Source organism: Lipotes vexillifer, unplaced genomic scaffold (assembly GCF_000442215.2).
Source record: "Lipotes vexillifer unplaced genomic scaffold, Lipotes_vexillifer_v1.1 scaffold681, whole genome shotgun sequence".
In the NCBI taxonomy this organism is placed as follows: domain Eukaryota; kingdom Metazoa; phylum Chordata; class Mammalia; order Artiodactyla; family Lipotidae; genus Lipotes; species Lipotes vexillifer.
This window is the reverse complement of record NW_006791462.1, coordinates 770,926-790,040: the sequence shown is the minus strand read 5'-3', so window position 1 is coordinate 790,040 and position 19,115 is coordinate 770,926. Positions and strand designations below refer to the sequence as shown.

The 19,115-nt window shown below is 37.9% G+C and overlaps 1 protein-coding gene across 2 annotated transcripts; it reads left to right on the top strand.

The window, feature by feature from the left end:
- The first annotated feature begins 1,160 nt into the window (after positions 1 to 1,160).
- Positions 1,161 to 10,259, top strand: MCTS1 (MCTS1 re-initiation and release factor). 2 transcript variants are annotated; one of them, XM_007464423.1, is made up of 6 exons: positions 1,161 to 1,509; positions 2,834 to 2,986; positions 3,515 to 3,612; positions 6,628 to 6,761; positions 8,934 to 9,001; positions 9,762 to 9,968. In XM_007464423.1, the coding sequence occupies exons 1-6, from the start codon at positions 1,499 to 1,501 to the stop codon at positions 9,841 to 9,843; spliced, it is 546 nt and encodes a 181-aa protein (XP_007464485.1). In that variant the 5' UTR covers positions 1,161 to 1,498; the 3' UTR covers positions 9,844 to 9,968. The 2 variants fall into 2 exon arrangements, with proteins under 2 accessions (XP_007464485.1, XP_007464484.1); XM_007464422.1 differs by lacking the exon at positions 1,161 to 1,509 and adding an exon at positions 1,987 to 2,127 and having other exon boundaries at positions 9,762 to 10,259.
- Positions 10,260 to 19,115: the final 8,856 nt, after the last annotated feature.

Genomic DNA, 19,115 nt, shown 5'->3' with positions numbered 1-19,115 from the left:
TACTGTTACATGGCAGGCTTCCAGGGCGATGTGAGTTGCCAGTAGAGGAAAGTTCTCCTGTTTTGTAAGAAGCCTAACAGTGTAGCACTAACCACAGCTTGGGGTCTGGGCTTCAGTTTTGTATGTTCATAAACGATATTTAAATGTCACAGAGTTGACTGATGCTGGGAATGTGGATTCACGCTAAGGACATTCTCAAGAGATTGATGTATAAACCATAATGCCAATTTATTAATTTATAAAGACAATTGTTCACGCAGATATGATTTGAAAATAGCAAGTCCTTTCCGGGCAGATCTTCGTGGGAAGCTAAATTATAATCAGAAGATTGTTGCTACCATAGAATCAAGGCAAGGTGAGTTAGCAGTACAATTCAAACACATAATAACATTTGCTGTCATTGCCAAGGCCCATCTCTCCAATATAGAGTATTTGCTCCCTGGAGAGACTGGTGTATTTGTTTTACAGATCAGTGCACACCCATCCCACCGCCTGGGTAGTGCCTGTTTAGGTTTTGCATTTTTCTATGCTTTCTTTGCTGATCAAAACCCTTGATTTGCTCTTTTTTAAAATCACGTAAGTAAAACGTGTTTCTTTAGCTGTTATCTCTTCAGTCGGATTAGTCTAGTACCGATCAGCTACAGGCCATTCTATCATTCAGGGAAGGTACCTCTTTATATTTATAATAGCTCAACTTATAGCCATGAGGGTGAGGTAGGGGACAGCAACCTAGTGAATAATTCTTTGGGGGCACCTCACTGTGGCCAGTGAATATGGTCGCCAGATTAAAATACAGGACGCCCAATTCAATTCAGAGAGCACGTACTTTTTGTTTTTTTAGTATAAGTATGTCCCAAATATTGGATGAGGTATAGTTATACTAAAAAAAGTATTCATTGTTTTTCTGAAATCCAAATGTCCTGTACAGGGCGTCCTATATTTTTATTTGCTAAATTTGGCAAGCCCACGAGTACATAAACATGATGTCAAGAGGCTTGCTTGGCTTCGAGCTGGTCGGTAAGCACCAATCCATTCGGTTGTCTCAGGGAACAAAAACCATTCCCACTAAAAAATAACTGTAGGTAGCAATGAAACACGGAAGAATTTTGACCCTTTCAGGAACCCATAGTGACGCAACGGCCTTAAATACTGCCTTGATTGATTGCCCCGCCCCCTCCATCTTCTCTTCCTGCTCTTACAATGATTGCTCTATCTCTTCTTCCTTCACAAGTCCCGCCTTTTCAGCTACCCGCTCTGGATAGGGATCGGTAAACCAAAAAGGGCCGGCAAAAGAGCCGACGGTTTTAAGGAGCGGAAGTAGTCAAATTTCTCTGAGAACCGTAAAGTGCGGCTGGCTGTCTCCCTTTCCGGATAACGACAACAGCTCCGACTGTCAGTTCCGGCCTTCCTCGTGTAAGGGGATCTGTCGGACCCGTGCTAATTCAATTTTTTCCCCATTCCGGGCCCTTCCCTATCGTCGCCCCCTTCACCTTGGATCATGTTCAAGAAGTAAGGACATGCTGTGGCCTCCGTCGGCTGCTCACAAAGGGGGTGGGGGTGGGGGTGGGGAAGAGGGCGAGAGCAAAGATTCTCTTTCTCTCTCCCCCGCCCCTGCCATCCTTACTCCCTAAGGTTTTCTATAGTACTATTCTCTCAACTGGCAACTAGCAACACTTCTTTAAGCTTTTCGTTCCTAATCCTCAGTTGGGTTTGGGTCCTTCCACCCTCATTTTCTTTCTCCTTACCTCTCTTTTGCCCCCTTTCCTAGTCCTATCTCCGTTCCTAGGGTTCTACCAATCACATCCTTGCACTGTGATTTGGGGACATATTCTCTTTAGCAGAGAGGAGAGCCCTTCCCTCACTGCCTTATGGTTACTAGTTATGAACTGAATAAGGGAAGGCTTGACTTCCTGGGTCATGGGAGTGAAGGAGTCTGGGTGACAGGAAGCTAGCGGACTGTGATACCTATTGCCTAGCTGCCAGATGAACCTTGTCTTGAAAATAGCGTGACTGCCCCATAGGCTATTCAGTGTGAGGAAGACAAAAATTCTTTGGAACCTACCTAGTGGGTTTGCCTTCCGGATTTGGTAGACGCAAAAAGCAAAGGGGGATCATGGGCAAAGGGAGGTGGGTTTTGTGCATGACATTTTGAGCAAAAATAAATAGGGATGTTAAAGACCGTCGTCATCATCACTTAAGAAAGAATCTCAGCAGATTACATAGCCTAGGAGGGGCAGATTTTCACTGTTATATTTGGGTTGGTCTTTTGTATATCAACGCTTGAGGGTATTTTCATTTTGTTTTGTTTTTTTACACAGGTTCTGTTATAGGTGGGAATCTGTTTCTTCCTGGGTAGAGTTGAGTAAGGTTTTCCAGGAGAAGCATTTGTGTAGCTAATTACAGATTATAATGTGAAATATGCCTCATATCCTTCTCCCCTCGCCCCCCCCCCCCCCCCCCCATGAGGCAGCCACTGTAATTTTCTTAACATTCAAATTGTAAAGTTTGTCTCTTGATTAAAATCCTTCAATGACTGTCACTACATGTGGAAAAGAAAATCTAAACTCATTCCCACAGCCCCCCCCCCCCCCCCCCCCCGCCCAGCTAATTGTGACTTTATGACAGTTTATTTTAATATTGTATTAAGACTTTGGTTTTGTGCTGGACACAATAAAAGGGAAATGGTATTTTAAAAAACAATTCATTTCATAATTATTTTAGACGTCTAAATATTTGCTTGGAAATAGATGACTAATTAAAACAATACCTTTAGCTATTCTGATATGTCTTCTTGGAAATGCCTTTTTTTTTCCTTGCAAAAATCATTTGGCAGATTTGATGAAAAAGAAAACGTGTCCAACTGCATCCAGTTGAAAACCTCAGTTATAAAGGGTATTAAAAACCAGTTGTTAGAACAATTTCCAGGTATTGAACCATGGCTTAATCAAATCATGCCTAAGAAAGATCCTGTCAAAATAGTGCGATGGTAAGTCTTTATTTTTTTCTATGTAAAGTTCAGAGAAGCTGAATATTGAATGATTAGATTACACTCATAATAAATGTAATTATCTTCACATTAACTATCTACTCTAAATGAGTAACTCTAAAACTTATCAATATTTGTATTTTCAAGTGTTTTTCTATGTTTGTGAAAATGTGGCTTTGTGTACTGATTGTTTTATTAAAGAGTTAATTAAATGTTTTTATTCAGAGTTGGATTTATTTCAGTTTGTGCCTCAGAGATTTGTTTTATTAATTATCTGAAAAGGAAATTAAAATAATAAAATGTGAAATAAAATTGTAGCAGGTCATGTTTTTCCTTTTTCTCTACTGGACTAGTATGAGTTAAAAAAATGTTTTTTTTGCCCTGGATCTTTATTGAAATTTTTTTTAAAAAGCTTACTGTATCTCTGTATATGCATGCTTCATATTATACATTATTTAAAGGATGTTTGGCATATTCATTTTTGAAAGAAAATATCTAACTTGGTACTTTGTGACATTTGTCTTACAGCCATGAACATATAGAGATCCTTACAGTAAATGGAGAGTTACTATTTTTTAGACAAAGAGAAGGGCCTTTTTATCCAACCCTAAGATTACTTCACAAATGTAAGTCTTGTTAGAAAATATGTATTTGGACATATGGAAAGACACAAAAGGAGTTGAAAGTGACTTCTGGTAGTTAACTTATTAGTAGTAGGCTATATGGAATATAAAACTAAAAAGATTTCCCCCCTCCCCATCTTGTGTTAAATCTGAAAAATGCAAATTCTCTCATTATGCATTCCAGAAAGCCCAAGAAAGAGCATTCATTCATTCATTACTTAATTCAAAAACTATTTTTTAAACTTACTCTGTGCCAGGCACTGAGCTAGGTACTGAAAATGTGATAGGAAACAAAGATGATAGATATGGTCCCTGTCCCTAGGAAGCTAACAGTCTAGTTGGGAGAATAGACAACAATTAGATAATTACACAAATATATATTCACAAACTGTAATAAGTGCTGTGAGCATTTTCTTTTACATTTGTATCCAGATTTGCCTCATAGAGGTAATTCTGTATAAGGGAAAGCATGGAGTCCCAGTTATTGTTAGTTGAGTGCCAAGGTCAGGTGTTAAGAAACAAAATAATGTTTATTATGTACCCACATTTGCATGTTGTTAGATTGATTACATTACAAAAGAAAACCCAAAGGAAGATGCTATCCCAGTGTACAAGAGTTTTTCAACTGCAAAGTAAAATTTCTGCTTTTCAAGCCAGTATGTGTCTGGCATGTGTGCTTATTTATGGTGAAGCATTGTGTCTGAAGTGTCAAATGGTAGAGGAAAAAAATATGTGTGTATAAATAGAAAGAGATAAAGCAAATATAGCAAAGTGCTAATGAACGATTGTTGAAACTAAGTGGATGGTGTCCAGGTGCTCATTGAACTATTCTTCCAGTTTTTCTATATGTTAAGCATTTTCACAATAAGTTGGAAGAAAAAGATGTTCCTGTTTAATAATATTTTGCTGGGAACCAACCTTTTAGAACATCTTAAAGTTACTCTTGTGCAAGAAGCAGGATGATATGGTGGTTAAAAGTGTGAACTTGGAGTTAGGCAGGTCTGGGCTCAATTCCCAGTGCATGTCACTTTTGTCAAGTCACTTAAGCTTTGTTTCCTTATCTTTAAAAGTGGAAGCAATTTTATGTTACATCTCCCAGGGTTGTGAGGATTAAATAAGATAGTAACACACGTGTAATGCACCTAACACAATGCCTGGAACATAGTAAGTGCTCAATATATAATAGCCATTATTATGATGTAGTAATTGTTCAGTAAATGTCCATCTACTACTACTACTTGTCATCATCCCCATGATCAGGATCATCATTATCATTATTATTAAAGGACAGATATTAATGAGGATGGAGATCTAGAAAACAGATTATGGCTTCTGAGTAGTAAACACATTCATTCATTCAGCTTCCTTTTTTTTCAGTAAGATGTTTAATTTGGAGCTGTGTTTAAATTAATTTCTAGTCTTGGTAGGAAAAAGACTTATTTGTTCTCTGACTAGTGGGAGAGCTAGTGGTAAGACATTAAAATGAATACATTTTACCAATTATTGTTATTATTCCTAGAGAGCCCTGAGAGGCCTAAAAAGTTATTCCCGTAGATATTGTTTTAAATCCTTCAGGGATCCTTTAGTTTTTAGGTTATGAATTATTAATAGACACACATACACACACACAAATAAATTTTTTAAGATTACAAAAGGAGTATGTGTTCATTCTAGAGATTTGTAAAATACGGAAGTAAAATCACTTGTATTCCCATGACCTAGAGGTAACCATAGTTAGTATATCAGTGTACTTCCATCCCATTATTTCCTGTATTGTGTGTGTGTCTGTGTGTTATGTGTAAATGCATATTTTTTTCCTTTTTAAATTGGGCTCTCTGTTATATAGTTTTTGTTTTTTAATTAATAGACTTTCTTTTTTAGAGCAGTTTTAGATTTACAGAAAAAATGAACAAAGTACAGAGAGTTCCCATATACTTCCTCCCCATCCTTCTTTTCTTGTTAATATCCTGCATTGCTGTGCTTCAATCGATGAACCAATATTGATACATTATTATAATTAACGAAAGTCCATAGTTTACATTAGGGTTCATTCTTTGTGTTGTACATTGTGTGGTTTTTGTCGATTGCATATGTCATGTATGCACTGTTACAGTATCTTACAGAATAGTTTCACTGCCCTAAAAATTCCCTGTGCTCTACCTATTCATCCTTCCCACCTCCCCCTCTCTTCCAACCCCTAGCAACCACTGGTCTTTCTGGCAGTTTTTTTTTTTTTTTTTTTTTTTTTTTTTTTTGCGGTACGCGGGCCTCTCACTGCTGTGGCCTCTCCTGTTGCGGAGCAACAGGTTCCAGATGCGCAGGCTCAGCGGCCATGGCTCACGGGCCCAGCCGCTCCACAGCACGTGGGATCCTCCCGGACTGGGGCACGAACCCGTGTACCCTGCATCGGCAGGCGGACTCTTCAACCACTGTGCCACCAGGGAAGCCCCATTTCTGGCAGTTTTTATTCTGCTTTTTTCACTTATCATATATTTTGAATATTTCCCAGGGTACTCTCCAAAAACATGGTCCTATTATATAGGTATTATAGACATACTTTAAGTCATTTCTCTCTTTATTGCTGGACATTTAGGTTGATTCCAGTTTATTTCTAATATAAATATTAGTGCTATAATGAATATCTTTCTATCTAAATATATTGTACATGTCTCATTTTTTTTCTTAGGATAAAGTCCTAGAAGTAGAATTACTGAGTCAGAGTTTGAACCTTTTCGAGGCTGTTGATACATGTTGCCAAGTAGTCCTAAAGAAAGCTTGTACCCATTTATAAGTCTTCTAGCAGTATATGGGAATGCCAGTTTTCCTACACTCTTGCTAGCACTGGGAAATACTTTTAAAAATATATACCAATTTGATAAGTGAAGGAGGGTGTTTCAGTTTTATTTTGCATGTGTCACAGAATACTGTAATTTGTGGAAATATTTGTTCATGTCCTTTGCCTTTTTCTGTTGAGTCATTAGTCTTACTAATTTATGTAATGCATTTCTTTTCTTCTAGATCCTTTTATCCTGCCACACCAGCAGGTTGATAAAGGAGCCATCAAATTTGTACTCAGTGGAGCAAATATCATGTGTCCAGGCTTAACTTCTCCTGGAGCTAAACTTTACCCTGCTGCAGTAGATACGATTGTTGTATCCTTCCCAGGCTGTAACTGTTGAAAAATGCGTTCATTGTATTCTTGTTATTGCTGAAAGATCTGTCATCCCAGAGAACATTAGATGTACTTTTACTTTTACTGTTATCTCATGCCTTTCTGGCTACTTTTGAAGATGTGGGAAGCAACATTATTTCTTGAGACTAAATTCTGTCCCATCTTAGAGATTAAATGAGAACAAGTAACAAAAGAGTCCCAGCTGCATTTCAGCTCAGTTAGAGACCAGTGTTATCAGACTCAGGACACAGTATAAAACTCTTAATTATTAATGGAGAGGTTGTATATGATATGATTGGATCACTTATTTGGACATCATCTTGCTACTTTTATGTTTGAATTACCCCAGATACCCTGGAGTAAAAACATTCAAAAGGGAAAAGAACTTAAGCACCAGGTGGAATGTTAGAAGTGAGTAGTGGGAACCATTGGCAATTCCAGTGGTTTTATTTTAAAGTTCCAATGAACTTTTATTCTAAAGTTCATTTTTTTTTTTTTTTTTTTTTGTGGGACGCGGGCCTCTCACTGTTGTGGCCTCTCCCATTGAGGAGCACAGGCTCCGGATGCACAGGCTCAGCGGCCATGGCTCACCGGCCCAGCCGCTCTGCAGCATGTGGGATCTTCCTGGACCGGGGCACGAACCCGTGTCCCCTGCATCGGCAGGCAGACTCTCAACCACTGTGCCACAAGGGAAGCCCCCTAAAGTTCATTTTTAAGTTGGTTGTTTGGGCCTCAGAACATGTTTTCCCAAAGAGAAACGATAAAGTCCCAGATAGTCCTTAAGAATCTATTCAACTCGTGATGGAGCTGAATAATTCTGCATTATTTCCATTTCTACAGTGCTGTTTCAGCTATATTCCAGATTAGTTTTTTGTCACCTAGTCTGGACAGGAGGACATCTTCTCCTTTGTCAGAGATAAAGTGGCCATTTGCCTCAGGTTGAGAAAAGGAACCATACTTGGTGGGAATGGGGAAATCACTGGAGTGGAAAGGCCATTAGAGTGGGTTTAAGAGTGTGTCCTGTGCTCAAAAGGAGGGTGTTCTCTCTTGTGGCAGTTATATCTAAGGGGTAGTATAAGTTGTATCAATATATTTATATCTTAGGAACAGCGTGTGTCGATATAGATACTGGTCACGTAATAGGTGATCAAATATTTGTGGAACATTGAATGAATGAATGACTTGAAAACCAAGGGAGAAAAGTATTCTGTGAGGACAGGTTACCCTTTTATGTTTATGATTTTTCTCTTTTTAAAGTTTATAGTTCTGGGGTTTCCCCTAAATGGAAAATTTTCCTAGTACTTGGCCTTTACTTTTAAAATAATTTTTATTTTGAAATAATTATAGACTTTGGGAAAGTTGCAAAACTAGTACAGAGAGGGGCTGTGTACCCTTGAACCTTTACTTTTTAAAATATGTACTGCGGTGTTTAACATTCTAGACACTTCAAATGATAACCAAGAACATTCTGGTTGTTCTGGATAGATTGCAACTTACATTGGACTCTTAAAGATTGATTGGGGATATAATTATTGTTTTAATGTGTCCTTTATATAAAACCACCATTTAGTGATTAAAGCACTAGAACAATTGATATTTATTTCCATTTTTAATATTTATATGCAAGAAATTTTGTCTCCTTTTTTTTTTTTTTTTTTTTTTTTTTTTCCTTGCGTTATGCGGGCCTCTCACTGTTGTGGCCTCTCCCATTTGCGGAGCACAGGCTCCGGACGCGCAGGCTCAGTGGCCATGGCTCACGGGCCCAGCCGCTCCGCGGCATGTGGGATCTTCCCGAAACGGGGCACGAACCCGCGTCTCCTGCATCGGCAGGCGGACTCTCAAGCACTGCGCCACCAGGGAAGCCCTTGTCTCCTTTTTTGCATGACTTCTTTTTCTCCTTCTTTTGTTGGCATTGGGTTCTGGTATTATTAACATTTGACTTAAAAACAGAGAATGATTATTAGATTCATTCATTTAGCATGTATTGAGTATTTGCAGTCTACCCATAAATTTTGCTAGGTCCCTGCCCTCAAGGAGTTAATGGACTAGGCGAAGATGCAAGTTGGGTTCACAGTGGCTTAAGTAGTAATGTGACACCCCCTCTCCAAGGCATTTTGATAGACAAATAGTTTTCTTAGCTGTGTGTTTTCAGGCAATCATGGCAGAAGGTAAACAGCATGCTCTGTGTGTTGGAGTCATGAAGATGTCTGCAGAAGATATGTAAGTCTCCTGTTAGGCCTCCTTAGCTTTTAAGTTATAGGTAACCTATGCAGGAAGAATCAGAATTACAGGTGAAATTTGCTCTCATTCATACCACATCTTATAAATATTTAAGCACAGAAGCCTCATTTCTGATTTTTCCTAACACTTAGGAAGCCATTGAAACTTATTTTGTCTCTGGGATTGCATTCTTCCTTTAGCATTCTGAAAAGAACCTGTGTGCCAACACAGCTGTATTATATGTATGTATGTGGTATTTTAGGAATATTTTTTATTTAGTATGATTTAGATTAGGTGTGAGGAAAGATATTTTGCTGCTAGTTTTTAAAAACAGTGACATAATTTAGTACCACACAGTATTTATCTTATATTTTAACGTGATATAAAATATTAATGAAATATTAAAGATATATTACCAAAATATAGTCGATATACTTAAAAACGTTGGAACTCATGACCAAAATATTCCTATTAATTTTGTTTCAGGGTTAATTATAACACTTTGATGTTCTCCTGGTTTGGTGACATCATTACTCTGTTTCTGTGGACCCATTAGTTAGATCACTAGAATCATTTTAAGACATGAACTGCAGCAGAGTAATGTAGTTTAATATAGATGATAATGTTAGTGTAATATAAATAAATTCCCTACATGTGGCTCAATAATTTCAAAATAGCAATGCACCCTGAATTATATTTACCATGAGTAAGCCTATAAAAATACTTAACAATATGTTTATGTGCTTTATTCCTTCTGCAGTGAGAAAGTCAACAAAGGAATTGGCATTGAAAATATCCATTATTTAAATGATGGGCTGTGGCATATGAAGACATATAAATGAGCCTCAGAAGGAATGCACTTGGGCTAAAAATGGATATTGTGTTGTATCTGTGTTTGTGTCTATGTGTGACAACATGAAGACAATACCTCTGTGGTTATGCTGAATAAATTCAACAGATGCTAAAATTCTGTTAGCTTCAAAAATTATTTTAATTTTTCTTAAACTCAAGTTAAATTTGGGTTACAAACTTGGACATTAAAAGGTGTCTGGTAAGTAACCAAACTCAGACAACTTAATGTCCTTTCTCAGGCTAATGATGTAAGATGAAGGGCAAGACTTGGTAAATGAACTTGCTAGTATATGGCTGACCCCCCCAGAGAATCTGACTACTTAATGGGGCTGGAAGCTAGACTGGGATTTTTATCCCATTACCCCAGGGCATCTAGAAGTGCCCCTTCTCTTTTGTGTGTGTTTTTTGTTTGTTTGCTATTGCTGTTTTTAAACTTTTCATTATGGAAAATTTTGAGCATATAGAAAAGTATGGGTAGAATAGTATAATGGACCTTTTCTGTATCCATCACCCAGCTTCAATTCGTGGCCAATATTATTTCATCTCTATCTCACTCCTTCCCACCCCACTCTCTGATTATTTTGAAGCAAATCTCAGATATATCATTTCATCCAGTTTCTTTAATATGTCTTTGAAATATGTATTTTTTAAAAAAACCCATAATATCATTATCACACCTAAAAATTTTAGCTGTTTCTTTTTTAAAAAAATATATTCATTTTTTATGTTTGGCTGCGTCAGGTCTTAGTTGTGGCACACGGGATCTTCGTTGTGGCATGTGGGCTTCTCTCTAGTTGTGGCTTGCGTGCTCAGTAGTTGCGGCATGCGGGCTTAGTTGCTCTGCGGCATGTGGTGTCTTAGTTCCCGACCAGGGATCGAACCCATGTTCTGCATTGGAAGGCAGATTCTTAACCACTGGACCACCAGGGAAGTCTCAGCTATTTCTTAATAAGGTCAAATATCTGAACTGTGTTCAATTATATGACAGATGGACCCAATTGTTTCTCTTTTTATTTTTTTAACCATTGGTTTCCTTGAAATTGGTATCCGACAAGGTCCATATATTGCATTTGGTTGTTATTTGTCTGTTTTAATCTCTAAGTTCCCCCTCCGTTTTCCCTTTAAATTAATTATGTGAGAAATCTAGTTGTTTTGTCATATAGCGTTTCTTCCCATATTCTGGATTTTGTTGATTGTATCACTGTAAAGTAATTTAACTTGTTTTTGTACTCCCTGTATAGCCTGTAAACAGATCGGCTTGATCAGATTTCCAGTTCAATTTATTTAATGCCCTCTCTTGAATCATACTACACAGATGCCCAGAACTTCCAGATTTGAGTCCCCACTGTATTCCCCAAAGAATGCGTATCTCCTGTCATAAGTGGCATATGAAGACGTTGGACCTACTTCAGTGAGAACAGTAAGCTGTTTTGAGAATTAAACAGCAGTTATGAATTTATACAGTGATAACAGGTCTTTCTTCCTAATAATATTGCTGTTATATTGGGTTGGCCAAAAAGTTTGTTTGGAAAAAAGCTTGTTGTTCAGAAAAACCCGAACGAACTTTTTGGCCAACCCAGTACTGTGTTTCAGCCATCTTCATTTGGTTGTTTACAAATATATGACATGTGATTTTATTTTTCAGATGGATACAGACATTTACAAGATTGTGGTGACCTGTGTTACGGTTAGAAGTTGGTGAGAAAGGTGAGGGTGGATAGTAAAAAGAGAGACACCATTTGGCTGGCTGTTGCAGCTGGGCCTCCCAAGATACAACATGGGTGAAGGGTGTAGATCCAGGGTCTGACTGAGATTGAGAAACTATTTTCCAGTAACAAAACCTATAAGACTTGGAGATTCCCATGTTAGAATGTAAATATATTAATTTATAGTGGTAAGTCTGCTTAGGGTAAACAGTTAGTAAACAGGAAGTTTCTTGGTGAAGATGGATAAGAGTAAAGGAAGGTTGATAATCTGGGGGAGTATTTCATCTGGGCCAGGGTAAGGCTTGGAGAATTTTTCCTGCTTCATCATTAATTAGAATGCTTATGTCTGCCAAAATCTTTCTTTCCTAGCCTGTAGAGGTGCCCTGATACTTTTCTTCCTATATCCTTTTTAAGTTCTATGTAGAATATTTTTCTTTGTTATGACAGTTATATTCTACAGCTTACTATATTTTTATATTTTATTATTTATTCCTGGTGGATAAAAGTGTAAATAATCTCATCAGTAGCACAATTATAAATGATCTTTCAGGGTAGGTTTCTTCAACAGATAGTCTCATTTTATGCTGATTTACTAGTTTCAAATTCAGATGTTTCCCCATATGGGGGAGAGGCAGCCTATTCGAGGTCTATAGCTCCTTATATGCTTAAAAAGAAAATAAGTCATTTATGTCAAAACCAAACTTTGAACCTTTATTTTTGGTACTAAGATAATGTTAATTGACCAAGATTGCCTATGGAGTGTTAGCAATGAAAAACAAAGCACACACATATATTAGAGAAGTTTTAATTGTGTGGTTTCAGAAATAATTTATCCATGTTTCTAACCACTGTTATGGTGGGTGTGGGGAACACTTTTAAAATATTCAGCATCATCTGTGCTTGTTTTCCTACTATGTTCAGGTACATTGACTTTGTTGCCTTGGTAATATGGACTAAATATGTATATTTCCTGCTCCCCCTGGGTCTGAGGCCTCAGGTTATAGAGTTAATCCGGGGTGTCACTCCATCGGTTGGAGCCCAGTCTGTTTCTAAACATTAGGTCATGCAAGGAAGCCAATTCAAAGAGGTTGAACTATCAGCCTCTTTATGCACTATGCTTAAAGGCAACTTAGTTTTCCCATATTCCTGAGAGTAGGAATACAGGGAGAGCCTGTTTTTCTCCCAGGCAATGTGTCTTCAGTTCATTTTTAGTTAGGGTGTCAAGCTTGACACATTTGGTGTCAAGCCAACCTACAATCTAGTTATTTTTGTGTATCTGACACACTTTTTCTCAGCTGAGGTCAGTTCAACTCAATGGACATTTATTGAATATCCACTAGGTTCTAGGCATGTGGCACAAAGATTAATAATAGACAAGTGGCCCTTGCTCTTAAGGAGCTTCCAGTCTAGTGAGTAAATTTACGTTTAAAAAAATCTGGGTAATGGTGACAGCCCAATAGCAACTTATAAAGCCAGTAGGAAGTTACTAATACATTTCCAATTTCAGTCATCAAAATTTGCAAATTATACATGAGCCAGATATAAAAATATTCCTAGATTATATCCAATGTGAGGTTAAAAAAAATCCAGATGTCTTGGAGTTGCAACAATTCAGCATTCCAACTCAGATTGTTGTCCCATTGTGTGGTAATATAAAGGCCTGATAAACCCTCTTCTAGCAGACTATTATAGTGGTTTGGTGGTGTTCTGTTGGCAGCTGCATTTTTCCTTTTTTTAATGTTCTGGACCCAAAACAAGCAGCTGGATTTATCCAAAGGACAGCTATGAACATTTCTAATTTGAGGGATTTGATAGTCCCCAAACATAAAGTCATATGGCATTTGTCAAATAATGATTATATCCAGCCAAGTTCCCCCTGCACATACAAATCCACTACCGAGGATACAATATTTCTAAGCATAGTACTTCAGAAGATACAAGAATGGCAAATGACTAAATTTATAGACGTATTTCATTATAGTAAATATTTCACTCTTTTGTTCATGAGAATATTAATAATGTAGCAATTATATATTAATGGGAATATGAAATGAATGTATGCGCAAACAAAATGTGGTAAATATTTAACTTTGTCTGTCTAGGTTCCCTAATTTTTTTAAATATTTATTTATTTATTTTGGCTGCGTTGGGTCTTTGTTGCTGTGCGCGGGCTTTCTCTAGTTGCGGCGAGCAGGGGCTACTCTTCATTGCAGTGCGTGGGCTTCTCATTGCGGTGGCTTCTCTTGTTGCGGAGCACGGGCTCTAGAGTGCAGGCTCAGTAGTTGTGGCGCGTGGGCTTAGCTGCTCCGTGGCATGTGAGATCTTCCCGGACCAGGAATTGAACCTGTGTCCCTAGCATTGGCAGGCGGATTCTTAACCACTGCGCCACCAGGGAAGTCCCTTCATACCGATGTTTTAACAAATTTTTAGTTTTTCATGATCTGAAAGATTTGGTTTGTACTTGTTAGTCTGGACACTGTTCTCATCAGTTCTAATGCTGCCCCATTCAGAATTCATTTTTTAAAGCCAAAATTCACTGTTCACTTAAACATCTGGATTAAATTGGGCAGGGTGAGGAGGATGGGAGGAGAGTCCTTCTTGCCCTGTAGGCTCTGGACAGCTTTCTTAGGGAGCTACTTATCCAGGATTAGGGAAAAGAATGCTTTTGTGAGACTGAGATCTTTCTAAAATTTGCTTGTGTAAGCAGTTTGGATTTAAGAAAGTTCAACCTGGGAATTCCCTGGCGGTCTGGTGGTTAGGACTCCGTGCTTCCATTGCAGGGGGCACGGGTTCGATCCCTGGTCGGAAAACTAAGATCCCGCAAAAAGTTCGACCTGAATTGTATCTGAATATAGAGTAGAAACAGCTTCATTTGGTGGGATAACAGCAGTCTCTAACCCATCAAATTAATCTCTATCTCCTAAATCGCTTTCAAAAACGCACATGACTGGAAGATATTTTTCACTGGCAATGCTTTATTGTTTTAAAAAAAGTAGGGGTTAAAATATAGTAAAAACTTGGAAACTTACACTGCACTTATTTTGTGCTTTACAAGATAAAAATTTTATATTTTGTAAAATGTTTTGAAAGGAGTCCACAAAGTAATTCTGCTTTCTTGCTCCCAAATGCAGAGGTCTGAGAGAAGGCACATGGCCTCATGAGCTTCTGGGTGTTGTCAAATCCAGTTCTCTCTGAAGTACCGAATGCCCAGATGCATTTACTGGGGATGCAAGAGTGTCACTTAAGCAGTGGTTTTTGTCAATATAAATAGAAGCATCTTGATTAAAGTGTGAGGAGATAGAAACCATACTGATTTGGGCAATTTCGGCTCCAATAATGTCTAATTTACTGTGAAGGGGGAATATGTTGTTCTAAGTTAATGTTCTTAAAAGCAACTTCCAAATTTCTCCTTAAAAAATATTTACTTTATTAAAAAGCTGCTTGAGGAAGAGCTGTTTTATTGCATGGCACAGATTCAATGTACAGATGTTATCTTAGAACTATTAATTAAGGAGTTCCCTTGCGACTTTGAATATTCAATACCAGCTGTTATTCACATCAGTATTTTAATATTTTACCAGAAAGATACTTAATAAAAGGATTGATACATATTTAACTGTGTAAAGTGCTAGTTAAACTTGTTCAAATGGGTCAGAGGGAAAGGGAAATAGATAACATTCCTATACGCACAAGCTCTACTTATGTATCTTGCTTAATCTTTGTGACTATTCCATGAGGTAGATTTTAATTCTCATTTGATAAGTGAGGAAGCTAAGGCTCCAGAAGGGTTATATAATTTTCCTGAAGATACATTGCTAATAAATGGCAGAGTTGGGATTTGAACCTAAGTGTCCCTGATTGCAAAGCCTGTTTTTTTTTTACATTATCATATATTTTTTATTTTAAAAAATCTAATATTTTAGTATTAAAATAAAATTTAAACACAGCATCCTTTTCTCACCATTAAAAGTAGGATAATTCTAGACAGTTTTTCTGAAATCTAAAAATGTGCTTATACAAATGCATTAAAAGCTAAGTATCTCAACATCTGTAAGTCCTTTAGCAAATAAGTATCAACCTTCAGGAAGATGAGAGGCCACCTGAAAATGCACCAAAATTTCAAAATTAAGCTTTTAATTTATTGATAATAAAGCTAAGTATCACTGATATGCAAGTAAACAGTTTTTAGAACAAGCTGGAATTTTTCTAAAATTTAACCATGGTTGAATAAAATAGCAAGAACTAAAAAAAAAAATGTCATGAAGAACCTAGGGGTAAGACAGGAATAAAGACACAGACCTACTAGAGAATGGACTTGAGGATATCGGGAGGGGGAAGGGTAAGCTGGGACAAAGTGAGAGAGTGGCATGGACATATATACACTACCAAACGTAAAATAGATAGCTAGTGGGAAGCAGCCGCATAGCACAGGGAGATCAGCTTGGTGCCGCCTAGAGGGGTGGGATAGGGAGGGTGGAAGGGAGGGAGACACAAGATGGAAGAGATATGGGAACATATGTATATGTCTAACTGATTCACTTTGTTATAAAGCAGAAACTAACACACCATTGTAAAGCAATTATACTCCAATAAAGACGTAAAAAAAAATAGCAAGAACTTCAGACAAGATGGTATGTAAATATGAAAAAATACATAAAACACTTGGAATTAATTCAGAACTTGTAAAAATACTTGAGTGGTAAAGTGTTAAAAACAGTCGAGAAATATTCTTTGACAAAGAGATTACATGCTAGAAGAGACTTTTTCTACCTTCCATTCATACTTCACGTATAAAGAATTTACACTCAGAATTTGCTTAAACCTCCCTACCTCCCTCCTGCAACGCCTATTTTGCAGAAAATCTCCCCTCACGTTTCATAAAATGTTAATCTTGGCCAACAGTTGCATCACCATCTTTGTTTATGGGCTATTGGAGAGAAGTGTAAGTTAGCCAAGCCTCTATTCCACAGTGGGAACATATGGGTAGGATTAGAATGCAGTAAGACTGGGTTGCTTGCAGTGTGCTTCTGAGGAATGTTCTGTTTCCCTCTTCAGCAGCAGGGTATTCTGGGAGAATCTTTTGAAATTGAACTTAGTCCTGAGGTCGGAACTTTTTCTGTCACCTTCAAGCTAGGTGATTTGTGACCATTTAAAGGTTATACCATTTAGAAGCCTTTCCTGGATTTTTAAAGAAAAGGATACAAGGGGGAGGGTTGGTTAAGTGGGGGAGATGAGGGTATAGAGTGTAAGTGCAAAGGCAGAACTAGCAGCTGCTTTGTGACTATCAATACATCCAAAAGATAGGTCGGGAAAAGGATTAGTGAATATTAAAATTGACAGGAGCAATTTGGTTCAATTATAATCTAAGGAAAAAGGCTGAGGGGTCTAATCAATATTTTACTCCAGATCTAATAAGTTAATTTTGAGAAGGAGGATCCAATGACTTAATTTTGAGAAGGAAGATCCAGTGATGGAACTCATGCAAAGAGATGGCCTGGGGCCTGCTAAAAGTCAGGTTGCAATTTCCGTAGCCTTCAAGACAACCAGAAAAATAAACAGGCCTTTTAGAAGAAACTTCAAGTTTTCTCCCATTCACATGACAGCCCCGGGGTGGGGTGTTGTCTCACACTTCTGGAATGGGTTAGATCTGTGCTGTAACTGTAAAATACACACTGGATTTTGAAGACTTAATAAAAAAAGAATGTAAACTATCTCATTTTTTCTGTTCATTACATGTTGAAATGACAATATTTTGGATATATTGGGTTAAGTAAAATATAATACTAAAAGTAATTTCACCTCTTTTTTAATGTGGCTACTAGAAAATTTTAAACTACACATGCGGCTCCCATTATATTTCTGTTGGATGGTATTGGGATGGAGAACAGGCAGTATTCCCTGAAGCCTCCTTCTGGAGGTGAATACCTTAGAGTGGTAAATATGGAAAAGAAGATTCTCATTGCCAGTATTTAAAGTCTTCCGTTGGGGGGAGGGATAAGTTGGGAGATTGGGATGGACATATACACACTACTATATATAAAATAGATAACTAATAAAGATCTACTGTATAGCACAGGAAACTCTACTCAATTCTCTGTAATGGCCTATATGGGAAAAGAATCTAAAAAAGTGGATATATGTATATGTATAAGTGATTCGCTTCGCTGTACACCTGAAACACAACATTGTAATCAACTATATTCCAGTAAAAATTAATTAAAAAATAAAGTCTTCATCAAGTTAGGACCACTTTTCCCCTTTTCCCCTCAGATGGTATGGGGTTGGTGTTTTGACTCTTAGAACATCCCCATTTATTCAGCACTTTGAGTACCTTTGTGGATGTCTCTCATCAGTCACTCATTAGAAGCATTTCTTACTTTTTTCCAAACACAAGCCTGTCCCATAATTAATGGTATCCGTCCTCACTCCCATCCATCCATCCATTCATAGACAATCTGAGTCTTATTTTTAGGCCCTGCTCTTCCTGCCAGGGCTTTCACTAAATTGCCAAAGCAATGGCAAAACCAATGTGGCCATTCTTGCATGGAATCAGTGAAAACTACCAAAGAAATGGGAATTATGTGGGTTAAGAGAAATAGCACTTATCAAATTGAGGACTTTTAAGGCAAAGAGGACCACCATATTCTAATAGTAAACAATGGCTTGTTTTATTGCTCGTGCAAAGCTTATATGAAATGATTATTGACTCCCTGTATGAATCATGTGTGTGTTTGTTTTTTTTTTTTTCTTGCGTTATGCGGGCCTCTCACTGTTGTGGCCTCTCCCATTTGCGGAGCACAGGCTCCGGACGCGCAGGCCCAGCGGCCATGGCTCACGGGCCCAGCCGCTCCGCGGCACGTGGGATCCTCCCGAAACGGGGCACGAACCCGCGTCTCCTGCAACGGCAGGCGGACTCTCAAGCACTGCGCCACCAGGGAAGCCCTGAATCATGTGTTTGGGCTCTTTTTGCTTTCCACAAAATACCAGGTCTAGTGTTAAGCTCATAGATACTCAATATATACAAGGAGTAGTATAGTATATAGATTCCACACTAATATAAGTGGACTTTTCTTTCTATTATGCTAGAGACCCCAGACATACACCATCATTTCATACTTTCTAAATAAGTCATTTCCCCCATGACCCTTTGAATACTTTATAGTATTTTATCTTTGATGATACTGGAATTGGGTGATTATTTTTTCATTAGACTTTGGGGGACTCCTTGGTGGGAAGGTTGGCAAAACCTTCCCTGAATTTCTTTGAATGCCAAAAGAAAGCTAAACTTTTACGAACAGGCTCTTCACATAAACACTCAGACATGCATTGAATGCATTAATCCAAGTCAGCTAGCACTAAAAGGAACACAATATTTTAACCGAGTGGAAAATTAGTGGTACACCATTACTAAACTCTGTGCTTTCAGTAACTTTTCTAATACAGGTGTTCCCTGAATCTGGGCATTATAAATCAGATTTGATACACAAGCAGTATTTTAGCTACATTAAAAAAAAAAAAAAGCCGGGCTTCCCTGGTGGCGCAGTGCTTGGGAGTCC

Excerpts from the sequence above, each read along its gene's own strand:
- MCTS1 (XM_007464422.1), top strand. Across the intron at positions 2,987-3,514 it reads CCTGTCAAAATAGTGCGATG|CCATGAACATATAGAGATCC; the intron begins GTAAGTCTTTAT and ends TTTGTCTTACAG. Across the intron at positions 9,002-9,761 it reads AAGATGTCTGCAGAAGATAT|TGAGAAAGTCAACAAAGGAA; the intron begins GTAAGTCTCCTG and ends TTCCTTCTGCAG.